The sequence below is a fragment of the Cyrtonyx montezumae genome, unplaced genomic scaffold (genome assembly GCF_038088225.1).
Source record: "Cyrtonyx montezumae isolate F1298 unplaced genomic scaffold, pur_monq_1.0 scaffold_3, whole genome shotgun sequence".
Lineage (NCBI taxonomy): Eukaryota > Metazoa > Chordata > Aves > Galliformes > Odontophoridae > Cyrtonyx > Cyrtonyx montezumae.
In genome coordinates, this window is record NW_027072034.1 from 110,889,707 (window position 1) to 110,902,058 (window position 12,352).

Consider the following 12,352-nt stretch of genomic DNA (forward strand, 5'->3'; position numbering starts at 1 on the left):
GAAATAGAATGGGTACTGCTCTTCTGCTAGGGGAAGGCACTGTAAAATACTGAACTGGGAGGAAGGCAAATTTGATCTAATTTTTGTGCACCTCAGTTCCAGAGAGGGAGTACTATCCTGCTGCCGAATACCACATCTTTGGACACAACTGAAAGGGAAAAGATGAATGAGAATCAGGTGACATTAGTTTGAGAACAGTACATTTGTCCTATTCTAGAGTCACAGGAGCTACCATAGTATCTTTATAACTTCAATTTTCATAATACCTATAATATATCAAAAATACCTTTATATTATGTAGTTATCTAGTGTTATCTGCCATTGTTTTCCTATACAGTTACCTACCATTATCTACAGTTACCTTTGTGAATAGAAGTCAGATACTGCTAAAGTGCACAGGTTGGTCATCGTTGGATTGATGCCATTGTATTTGCTTTCCCCTGAACAGAGACCTCAGCTGAACCCTCCTTGCAGGCCAAGCAGCTGAAGCTAAAGAGAGCCAGGCTGGCAGATGACCTCAATGAGAAGATAGCGCAGAGGCCAGGTCCCATGGAGCTGGTGGAGAAGAACATCTTGCCAGTGGAGTCCAGCCTAAAGGAAGCCATTATAGGTGAGGCCAGAGGAGGGTCTGCGTGGAGGGCATTGCCCACAGGAGGCTGTGATTCCCTATTGTTTTGCCTGCCTGCTTAAGAGTGTGCAGTCCCATCATTGGTCTTATTTTCCCTTCTCAAAGCCCTTCATCCCCCAGGATTCAGTAAAACTGAACGCGCTCTGGCACAGATAGTAGTAGAGAGACGTTAAATTATGTTGTGGACATTAAATTATGAGTGTAGACATCCCAGAATAATGCAAGAGTGTTTGCATGCCCTGAGGACTTGAAAGACCGCTGTAGATCGCATTCCCTAGATTCTCTCCTTAAAAGTTTTCCTTTATGTGACACATCAGCAGGCTGGGACAGGGAGAGCCCACTGACTGACTCAGATCGTGGAAGGAGACAGAATACAAACAGGTGTGATGAAACAAAAGCTGTCTGTGAACTTACAAACTTCAGAGAATCCAACCCCTTTAAAAATAAACCAGAACAGATGTAAATCATGCCAGTGCCATTCCAAGGGCTGTAAGGAATGCCAAGGAATAGCCTTCCCACTGCCTCAGCAGTGCTCTTTCCCATCTCCCCAGACTGGGCGTTCTGTGTGTGTCTGTGGTTACTCGTCCCCTCAAACACACACAGCTATTTTAAAGACAAATGGGACACAGCTGTGAGCAGGGCTGCATACTTCTCATGAAAAAAGGAAAAGGACAGTGCTGGGGGAGACCTGGCTTAACTGGAAATGGTTGAGGAAGAGAAAGAACGAGCTTGTGAGCTGGAGTATTAGAGATGTGGCTTCTTAGCAGAACACATCTCCGTGGATTTCAGTTATGTTTGATGCAAATGATAGTATTTCCTGCTTACCCGGATTAATTTGAGATAAGTTGCTGCTTGTGGGATGTGCAGACAGAAATGTTAATAGCAGTCAGGGCCACCACTAAATCCACAAACCCTGTTGCCTTAAGACTAGATTCCGTCTTGAAGGGTGATTCTATCTTCCACCACCCAGGATGAACACCAGAGAAAGCATGTCTCGGCCCTACACTGGCTGACCTTCTTTTTCTTGATGCCACGTGATCAGCAAATAGGCCATGCCACAGCTCTGGGTTTGGGTTGAGTAGCTCATGTTGTACTTCCTGAATGGTTCACCCCAGTCTACACTGTCTTATTCTGCTGATAGCAGAGATGAATACCAACACTTCAAATGGATCCATTTTGGGTTTCATTTTCTCATTTTTGTATGATGCTTTCACTCAGACACAGCTCTCCATGCCTTCCCTTTCTTTGTGAAACATTTGCTGGCAAGTGAAACGATTTCTTAGTCCACTTGGAAACCCGCGGTCAATGTTTGTATTTTCAGTTGGACAGGTGAACTACCCAAAGGTTGCAGACAATTCCTCCTTTGACGAGGACAGCAGTGATGCCCTCTCCCCAGAACAGCCAGCCAGCCATGAGTCCCAGGGGTCTGTCCCATCGCCGATGGACTCACGGATTTGTGACCCTCTCCCTAGCACCACTGGCACATCACTAGCTCAGGTGAGAACGTCGTGCCCTGGAGCTTCACAGCTACTGCCTGTTTGTGGCAGAGGGTCCTAAAATGCAAGGCTGAGAGACCCCAAAAAGGTCACTGGTGGAGCATAATCAGTGAGATTTCACAAGAGGTCTTAGCTCTGTGTGGCACCGGTGAAGTCCTCTGGTCATTCATAAGTGCCTGTAGTGGTGCTGTGTGGGGAATGGGACAGTCCTGGCTGGTGATACAGGCTTGGCAGGTGTGCAACTGAGTCAGGCAAGTAAAGCCAGAGATACAGGTGTAGGATTTTGATTCCTTCTCTGCCCTTGGAAGTGGTGCTGCTTCTTGGGGATGACTGAAGTGGGTTAAAGGAATCTAATTAATGACCTGAAAACTGTGCTGCTTCCCCTTAAGTGGGTGCTTCCTACAGCTGTTAAAATGCTTCCCTCCTTGTAAGGGTACTCATTATGCCTTTCTCTGTCCCTGCAGGGTACATCCCAATTGCAGATTAGTGCAGACTCCAATGAAACACTTTTCCTACCTGAACAGCCGCCCCCGCCTCTGCCACCCCCACCTCTTCTGCCCCCCAGTCTTACCAATGGAGCGGCTCTTCCTGCTGCCAAGCCCCCACCAACGCTTATTAAGGTATTTTGGATGGTTTCTTCATTGGTGTAATCTTTAAAAGATGAAATTATTATTCCAATGAAGACTTGGAATTGAAAGTGTTACGTTAATAGAAGCTAAGAAGGCTTACATACCAGTGTCTTCCTCTGACCCCATTTGAGTAACCTTAATAGGTTCTATTCCATGAGCTGTTCTCCTGTGAAATGGGTCCTGAATGCAGAATATTTTGAAACAACTGGTGTTATTTATAAGTAGATTCAGTGAGCCTGCACTGGATGGACGAGTGATCTGGTGTGCTGGGAAAGACGAGTGGTTGCTTTGCTGTGAGTGGTGTTGCGGTGCTGCTGTGGGTGCTGTGGCTGTAGCATTGCCTGAGTTGGGAAAAGCGTGGAAAGACCCTGAGGTCAAATGTGGAGAATTCTGAAACAAAAATCCCAGCATGCTTTCTGGTTTACGTGGGGGCTTGTGTTCTTTCAGGATTTCCATTCTTATTTGCTTCCTCCTTTTCTTCTGAATAGCAAAGCCAGCCCAAGTCTGCTAGTGAGAAATCTCAGCGCAGTAAGAAAGCCAAGGAGCTGAAGCCGAAAGTCAAGAAGCTTAAATATCATCAGTATATTCCCCCGGACCAAAAGCAGGACAAGGGAGCTCCTCCCATGGATTCATCTTATGCCAAAATACTGCAGCAGCAGCAACTTTTTCTCCAGCTTCAGATCCTCAACCAGCAGCAGCAGCAGCACTACAACTATCAGACCATCCTGCCAGCACCACCAAAGTATGGGTCCTGCGTGTAGTTCTCTCTTGGTTGGGCCTTGCCCAGCGCTGTTACCAAACATGTTATGTTGTGCGTGTGAGGTGTGGTGAGCGGGTGTGATGTGCTCAGTCTTCTCAGGTTATAGTGGGCCTCAAAAAGAGCCAGTGTTGGAGATGGGCATAGCCAAGTGGTGGATATAGCCAAAGGTATTGGTGTGCTTTAATGTCTAGGGCGGTGCTGGTGATTCTGGACCTGTATGATGGCTGGCATACATAGGTACACAGAGCCTCTTGACAGGCTGCTCCTATACTGAGGGCCAACAGTGCTTTTCCTCTTTGATTTTGATGGCTGTGGTTTCTCTTTTCCTGTAGGCCTCCAGGAGAGCAGCAGTCTGGTGCCAGTGCCCCAGCCGTACGCAATCTCTCTGCCGCAGTCAGTAGCACATCTTCGGTATCCTCTGGTTCCACTGGGCTGATGCGACAGAACAGTAATGCTGCAGCAAGCAAGCCAGGCCCTCTCCCTGCCAATCTGGATGAGATGAAGGTAAAAGTCAGTGCTGCTCTCAGTCCTGTGGAATTGTACAGCCCTTTTTTTGCCATTGTCAGTGACAAGGGTCAGCACTGAGTCACGTTTCTGCCCTGGAGCAGAGCTGAGGTGGACTGGTGGGAGCTAAGGCTAACAGCTGGCAGTGCTGCCCTGCAGCCTGGACCTAAGATGCAAGTCTGCTGGCCTACAGGGGATCAGCTTGGTCCTTGGTCTCAGGGCTCTGGCAGCTGGTAATATGGCATGGTTATTGTGCCTGCCATCTTCATGTTGCCCTCTTTCCCCCGTCAGGTGGCAGAACTGAAGCAGGAGCTGAAGCTGAGGGCCTTGCCTGTCTCGGGCACAAAGACGGACCTGATCGAGCGGCTCAGAGCTTACCAGGAGCAGAACGGCGCAGCCGGCCAAACGACCCCCACTCCCAAGCCCAGCACAGCAGCCATTCTTTCCAAGGCTGCTGAGGTCGTGGTTGCCTTCCCAGCCGCCAGGCTGAGCACAGGGCCAGCCCTGGTCACCACTGGCATTGCACCAGCAGAAGTAGTTGTGGCCACAGTCACTGGTGGCGGCGTGATGAAGTTTGGCAGCACCGGCTCGACTCCGCCTGTTTCTCCCACTCCTTCGGAACGCTCACAAATGAGCACAGGGGATGAGAATTCGGCCACTGGAGACACCTTTGGAGAGATGGTGACTTCGCCCCTGACCCAGCTCACCCTGCAGGCGTCTCCAGTGCAGTTCCTGGTGAAGGAAGAAAGCTCCAAGCCTGCCTCCTGCAGCGTCAGCGCGGCACCCAGGTCGGAGCGGTGCAGCACTGGTAACAGCAGGGATGCAGAAGTTAGGGACAAAGACCAGATGCTGCAGGAGAAGGACAAACAGATCGAGGAGCTCACCCGCATGCTGAAGCAGAAGCAGCAGTTGGTTGAGATGCTCAGACTCCAGCTGGAGCAGGAGAAACGTGCTCAGCAGTCGCTACCGGCCCCGGCAGCTGTGGGAGAAGGAACGGCTCTCACCTCCAACCCAGTAGCGTTTGGTATCCAGGTCAAGAGTGAAAATGGTTTCCTGAGCTGCCAGTCTGCAAAGCAATCCAGTGGCCAAACCGACCAGTTCAGCCCCACACCAACCTCTAGCCAAATGGACACTTCGAACCCAAGCCCAGTGCCAAAGAAAGCCGTGATGGTGAAGCAGGAGGTGCCAGCCACAGAAGCAGAGCCGCCGTGCCAGTCCCACAGCCCGCGGCTGTTCCTTGGCCAGCAAGGGAGCGCCCTGAGTGAGCTGATCAAGGGCACTCCTCCCCCAACCCTCATCACCGACTCCACAGGGACCCACATCGTCCTCACCGTGACCAAGCAGAGCGCCGAGAGGCAGGGCCTCTCACCCCAGGGGAAGGCAGTGAGCAGCTGCCCGACCTCACAGGTAGGCGAAGCTCAGATCCCATCCCCACTGTCGGATTTTCCTCTTCCTCTTCACACTAGGGTCCAGGTTACCATAGGAACACTTCTTACACTAGGATTTCAACTCAGTGAATGCCAAAGTGAACACCCGAGTCACTTGTGATGGTGGCTAGTAGCTCATGGCTCTGTAAATCAGAGCAGTGTAAGCAAATCTTCACCAGAAAGACTGGAATTCAGCAGTGCTGAGCTGTGTACAGCAGTGCAGGACTGTGTGCATCACACGCTGTCCGGTGCTCTCACAAACACGTGGTTCTGCCTCCTGTCAGGCAAGATCTCAGGCTTGGAGGACGAGGGTTTGCAGGCACGTTTTACTACTCAAAAGAACAACCGTGCCCGTGGCATTAGAAAAAGCAGTGTGTATTTCACCCCTTGCTCTTTATTGGAGAGACAGTACTTGGAGTGATAGATACATCACTTTGTCTGCTGAGTGCTGAAGTCAGACCCTGAGAGCAGGCTTCTGTGTCTTGACTGCTCTGTTTTAATGCATGTCAATACTTCAGGGCTGGCAGAGCCTTTCATCAGAGATGATCTGCTATTCCCCTGTTGGCATGAATTCAGCACTTAGCAGAAATGTTCTGAGAGGTTCTTCCAGGAAGGCATAAATATGTTTCATGGCACAAGTCAAACTCTAGCATTTTCCATGGAATCAGGGAAAATTTCCATTCTCTGCTGCCACATTTCTTGCAGAGCAGTGGCGGTGTCTGCCATCAGTTACAGGCCCTGAGCAGGCTGCATTTGCTGCACAGCAGGCAAGATACAGATCAGCTGAATGCCAGTGCTCAGCATCACCCCTCACCCCGCAGCTCCAGCTCTGGAAAGGCACGAATGCTGTGGCAGGGCTGCCAGCCTGAGCAGCCAGAGGCTTAACCTGGCACTGCTTCCTCACTGAGGGCACTGAATCTCTTGATTCCTTTGCTTGGTGAAACAGAATAATGATTGCATTTCTTCTCGTTTCTTCTTTCCAGAGAGTACAATCATCGCCCACTAAAACTTCCAGCCAGCCACAGTGTCAGCCACCTGCAAGCACTCCTCAGCAGCCCACACCACAGCAGCAGCAGCAGCAGCAGCCCAGAGGCCTAAACCAACCTGTCAAAAAGGTAGCGTGCCACCTGATCATTTTTTCCCTTTGTTTTCCTTTGCCTGCCACAGGGTTTGTAGCACCGGTGGCGAGGGAACACATTCACCCACTCCTGCTTGTCATCACAGCCTGTGAGGGCTCACAGCAGCTTCTGCCACAGCTGGGCAGAACACCAGCCCGTGGTTCAGCAGGGTTGTGTCTGCCTCTGTACACGCAGGCCACAGAGCAGACAGAGATTTCCAGGGAAAACTGGATGAGGTAAAGCATCAGCACATAAAAGGCTCGCGCTGCCTGGGGATCACTGCTCTGGCGTGGTTCACTCCTCACCACCGTCGAGGCAGAGACCCAATCCACACGGTAGCATTTCTTTAGGGCAGCAGTGTGCTGATTCATCTGGTGAAGCTGAGTCACCAGCTCTGCTTCCTTCAGCAACACTTGGGGTTTCCTTTGGTACTGCTGAGCGCTCGGGTGCTCTTCACTCACCCTCAGGCTGTGGAATTTGCTGCTAATGAAACCTGCCTGTGTCCCCAGAGCGACACTGGAGGGGGAGAGGGGAGGATAAAGGAGAGGGCCTGGCTTGGAGGCTGAACAAAGCAAGGGAAGTGCCCTTCTTCAAAGTCCTAGAGGAGTTCCCCACTTGGACAGATGAGGCTTTCCCCATCATGGAGCAGCCTGATGGTGGTTTGTGGTGCGGTTGCCTTAGCATTAAAAATATCGGTGAGAGATTTCCAGCTGAGTTGAGGGGAAGTCTGCCTCCGTGTCACTGGTGCATAGTGCACGGAGTGCATAGAAGCAGTGCCCAAGCAAGAGAAGGGGTGACAGACTCCAAAGAAGCCATGAGCTGTTCCCTGATCATTCCTTATGTCTTTGTTCTGCACAGCTCTCATCCCAGCCTGGCTCTCCTGCTGCCCCCTCCCCTTCCCAGATGGACCTGGAGCAGCAGCAGAAGCAGCAGAAACAGCAGCAGCAGCAGCAGCAGCAGCATACATCGCTTTTTGGACCTCCTCCACCCCCTCTCCCTGTCCCCTCAGTCCCACTGAAAGAGCCACCGGGCTATGAAGAGGCCATGAAGCAACAGCCAAAGACGCAGGTGAGAGCAGGTGGAAAGGTGCTGTTGTAATTCCACTCACATTCCTGACCTGTGCCACTGAAGGAGAACGGAGACAAAACAGCTCCTTCTGAGCCTTCCTATCTGAATTCCTCCAGGAAAATTCCTTCTGGAGGGGCTGGGGAAGATCCCATGCCCAGCTAAAGATCCCAAACCACTCGGTGCCCAGTGGGTGTTGACAGAGCAGTTGTTGACTGCACCTTTGCATCCAGTAGCAGCCTGGGGTCAAGGAGGAGTCCGGTGCCACGCCTCTGTTTGCTGTCCCTGCAGTGACAGGGCTGTCACCGGGATGAGGGAGGAGAGCCAGCAGCCAAGCCTCTGGCTGGAGGGAAGCTCCCCTGTAATAGGAAGCTAATCCTGTGCTCGCTCTCCTCAGGAGAACGGCTGTTCCAGCCAGCAGATGGATGACTTGTTTGACATTCTCATAGAAAGTGGAGGTAAGGAAACAAGGCCGCGTTTCCCAGCCGGTGGGTTTGGCCCCGGGGATTACAGAACACTGAAGGGAGCACGTGTCACAACTCAGGACTTCGCTTCTGTGTCCCTGGCAGTCATTGAAGCACCAAGGTGGATGTCAGTGGGCATTAATGGGATTGAAAAGCTTCTTGGTTGCTGTGCTGTGTCAGCTCCGGGCCAATGTGGGCAGACCACAGGCTCCAGCAGAGCGCAGGCACGGGCAGATTCCTTATCCCTGTCCGTGCTCAGTGACACCTCGGTGTTGGGAGGGTCCCGACGGCCGTGCGGGGCGGGGGGGGGATCGCCGTGGCGTTGGGTCGCGCGTCTCCTCACTTGGCTGCCACCTTTGCTCCCCGTGCAGAGATTTCTGCTGACTTCAAGGATCAGTCGTCCCCAGCTGGAAAAGAAGCGGCTGCGGCCCCGGCCTGCTCCTCACCGCCCAGCAACCACCATTCCTCGGAGCTGGCGGTGTCGCTGGGGCAGACGGTGCCCGTGGGGCGGCTGGAGGACTTCCTGGAGAGCAGCACCGGCCTCCCGCTGCTGACAGCAGGCCACGACGGGCCTGAGCCCCTGTCCTTGATCGATGACCTCCACAGTGAGATGCTGAGCAGCTCGGCCATCCTGGACCACCCGCCTTCACCCATGGACACCTCGGAATTGCACTTTGCTCACGAGCCGGCCGGGGGCATAGCCTTGGATCTGGCTGAGGCTAACCTGGACAGCATGGACTGGCTGGAGCTGCCGGGGGGATCTGTCATGAGCCTGGCCCCCCTCAGCACCACGGCTCCCAGCCTCTTTTCCACAGACTTCCTTGATGGACATGATCTGCAGCTGCACTGGGATTCGTGCTTGTAATTCTGTGAGCAGAGACTGAAGGGAATGGGTGTGGGAGGGCACGGGCATGCAGGGGGAAGAGGCCAGTCAACCAAAAGAAACCCCAGAAACGAAAGAAAGAAAGAAAGAAAGAAAGGAAGAAAAAAAGGAGCTCCTACTATCCGTGCTCCTTCCCCCACAGTGTTCCTCCTCTCTGAAGCCAGCAGTGGCTGCAAAGGCAGACACACGGCTTGAACCACTGCTGGCAGAGCAGTGTGGCCAGGAGAGCGACTGCCGCCCTGCTCCCTCCTGCAGGACGTGGGCACAGAGCTGCAGGTTCTGCCTCTTGCAGCAGGACAGGGCGTGAGTGGGCCCGAGTCCTCCTGGAAGCAGCATCCCACTCCTTGCTGGCAGACACGGGGCATGACACAGCCCCAGCTGCCCCCCATTAATGGTTGCAGAAGGGGATTATTCTACCTCTGGAGCAGGGCACAGGGGAGGGAGCTGCCAGGAGGTCCCTGTGCCATCCGTCAGGGGTCACCTCTGCCACAGGGCCGTGAGGAACAGGCAGAACAGGCACCTTTTCCAAATGTAGCCAAAGGAAACCAGGGTAACTCACCAACCCGGTACTCTGAGCTGGTTTCTTAAGTCCTCCTGAGCTTGGCAAAGGCTGCCCACTTGCTTCATGTGCTTTGGGCTGCAAAAACAGACCTTTCAGGTGCTAAATTCCAGGTCCTTACAGGTTAGATCTGTTCTTCAGTGCCCCAGGCCTCAGCTGTGCCTGGAGTCTGCCTGCAGGCACCCGCTGCCCCCAAGCTGAACAGGGCGTATGTCCACGGTCCTGGGGAGTGCAGAGGGGCACAGCTGGCATCGAGCAACATATCATTAAGGGCCATGTGCAATCTCTCTCCTGCCTTCAGCTGTGCTGCTGCCTCCCTGCAGCAGGTGACCCAGGTGTAAAGAGCTCCTCTCACCTCCATATCTGCCCCAAGGAGGGAAGGATGTCAGCCCCAACAGCAAGGAAAGGGAAGAAGTGCTGCCGAGAGGGTTTGTGCTAGCTCAGGAGGGCAACCGTGGGGGGAAAAGGGGGGGGGGGCTTTCTGAGGAGAACTGATGGGCAGCCGATCTCTGCTGTGCTGTGCTCGCACCTCAGCGTTTCTCTCCAGGCCCAGGGGGTAGGAGGCCAACACAGTGGTGAGCTGTGGCCTCATACCTCCACTCCTGTACACTGGCAAACCCCATGGCACTTGCTGTCAGGATCTGACCTGGCAGCTGGTTGGGCTCACATTTGCAGGGTAGCCAGGAGAAAGTCCTGCCTTCCTGAGCCCTACATGCTTGTCAGCTACACGGGGAGCCACTTCCTTAATCATTTGCAGGGGATGCCTGCAGGCACCTGCCTTTCTGCCCCACCCCTTCAGTTGTCCAAGCTCCCCTTCCCTACACTCCCTGCCTTCCTCACTTCTTATTTCCCCGCAGCATTATGGTGGTTGTGCGCTGTGTACCAGGAAGCGAGATCCTGGCACAGGGCAGCAGAAATCATGTTGCAGAGCTCCCAGCAGAGATCTCACAGCACAGGCCTCTGCTCCTTGCTTTGAGAGATGGGTGAGAGCAGTATTAGACCCCCCCCCAGGCCTTGGGACCATGTGGCGCGGGAGGCAGGCAGTGCAGGGGGCAGAGAGGGGGTGGGAAGATCTCTCCTCCATGAAGTATTTCACATGCTAAGGAGGAAACTCCAGCCCACAGTGCGCAGCAGCCCCCTCACCCCACCCACCCCCCGTCCAAAAAAGAAGAAAAAAAGAAACAGCTGTGTGATTTCTTTTGTACAAATAATCACGAAGTGGCAACCAGCAAATAAAGAATGAAAGTATCCAAGTGCAATTTGCTCCTCCAGAAGGTGGGAGCGCTCCACCTGCGCCCCAGGCCTGACTGAGCCGCAGAGCCTTGTGCTGGGCGGGGGTCCCTTGCCGCTTCACCCCTTCCCCCGTGCACGTGGCAAAGGGCTCAGCCCCTCCTCGCTGCTGTTCGCCTTTGCCTGCCCACCACCTCCACTTCTGAAAGCTGTAGGAACATGTTACATTTCCCCAATGTACTTGAAACCGGCTGAGAAGTGCAACGAGAAGGCCAGAGCCCTGTGCACAGCCTGGTGGTGAGGGGCAGGGGGAGGGGGTGTCTCATCCCAGAAAATTATAGGTCTTTTCCCCGAGCTGTGCCCGGAGCAGGCCAGCCCAGTTCTCTGCTTTCTTACTATTATTTGTTTGAATAATAGTTCAATAGTTCTTTGTTGGAAGAGGTATTCCCCTGGACGTACATTTCTGCACCCATCGGGAAAAACAAAGTCTGATGTTCTGCCTCTACCTTGAATGTAATCCTGAATCTTTCTGCTGTAACCACTACTTGTTTGTAACGTGTATTGGAGTAGCACGCACTCTCCCTTCCACTATGCAGCAAAGGGCGATGGGCGCCGTCCCACACGGATGGCGATGGGGCCCCGGATCCAGAGCGAGCGTTCAACTGGAAAAGGATCAGAGCGACAAGTTAACGGGGGAGAGAATGGATCTTTAAATTGAATTATTTTTTCAGTTACAAATATTTGAAAGAAAAAAAAAGAAAAAAAAATCCATTTTATTAAAAAAATTCCAAACAGTCACGTGCTCAGCGGCTTCTCTGTGGTGCCGGGGTTGGGGGAGGGCCCGACCCCACTGCCTCTTCCAGCTAAAGTGAGAACCCGAAGAGCCCCACCAAACCCGTAAGCCTTAGGGCAGGAGGAGCACAGGCAGCCCCTCACCGCCCTGCTGCTGGAGGGGTGAGGCTGCAGGGCTGCAGTCGGTGGCAGGGCTGCCCCCCAGCTGCTCAGCTGCCCAGGGCCCCACCTGCCCCACCCTTGAAACCTCGAGGGATGGGGCACCCACAGCTCCAGGGGAGATCCGTTCAAGGAGGAATTCGGTCAGTCCTGACCCCGTGGAAAAACAAAGCCAAAGTCCAGCGCTCTCCCAAGATGCAGTTTATTTACAAACCCACGGAATAAAGTAAAGTAAGAATCTAGTGTCATCTCATGAGTAGTTTGTGCTCACTGACAAGCGCTTTCAGTAGAAAGTCACAGACTCCATAATCCAGAGCCACCACCACAAAGCAGCAATTCTCCACTCCCGACTCACGTCCCGGCCCGCCGCCGCAGGGCGAGGAGTGCGAGTCGGTCTCCCTGAGCCAGCTCCAACCTGAACCCAGCCTGAGCTACGACAGTGCCAAAATACACACGCGTTCCCGGAGTTCATTTACAGCTTTTTGGTTAACAGTAAAAATCACGTCGAGACTAAAATGACAGCGTGAAACACTCTCCTAGAGGGAGTGTTGGTTTTTGTCTGCTCCCACGGGAGATGAAGTCCCTCCCGTAGGGCTGTTAGAGCAGTAACAGGTCGCTGCTGTCGGGCACCTCGCACA

The 12,352-nt window shown here is 53.2% G+C and overlaps 1 protein-coding gene across 2 annotated transcripts in view; it reads left to right on the plus strand.

Annotated features, from left to right (window-relative positions):
• Nucleotides 1-10,589, plus strand: part of MRTFA (myocardin related transcription factor A) — a 79,546-nt gene extending 68,957 nt beyond the window's left edge. Inside the window, exons 5-14 of one of the 2 annotated variants that reach the window (XM_065742943.1) lie at nucleotides 449-610; nucleotides 1,950-2,125; nucleotides 2,589-2,744; nucleotides 3,242-3,495; nucleotides 3,846-4,017; nucleotides 4,309-5,424; nucleotides 6,428-6,559; nucleotides 7,421-7,630; nucleotides 8,025-8,085; nucleotides 8,463-10,588. In XM_065742943.1, coding sequence (XP_065599015.1) covers nucleotides 449-610; nucleotides 1,950-2,125; nucleotides 2,589-2,744; nucleotides 3,242-3,495; nucleotides 3,846-4,017; nucleotides 4,309-5,424; nucleotides 6,428-6,559; nucleotides 7,421-7,630; nucleotides 8,025-8,085; nucleotides 8,463-8,956 — 2,933 coding nt within the window. In that variant the 3' untranslated portion in view covers nucleotides 8,957-10,588. Of the gene's footprint in view, nucleotides 1-448; nucleotides 611-1,949; nucleotides 2,126-2,588; nucleotides 2,745-3,241; nucleotides 3,496-3,845; nucleotides 4,018-4,308; nucleotides 5,425-6,427; nucleotides 6,560-7,420; nucleotides 7,631-8,024; nucleotides 8,086-8,462 lie in introns of both variants that reach the window. The other variant, XM_065742942.1, reaches the window with a different exon arrangement.
• The last annotated feature ends 1,763 nt before the right edge of the window (nucleotides 10,590-12,352 follow it).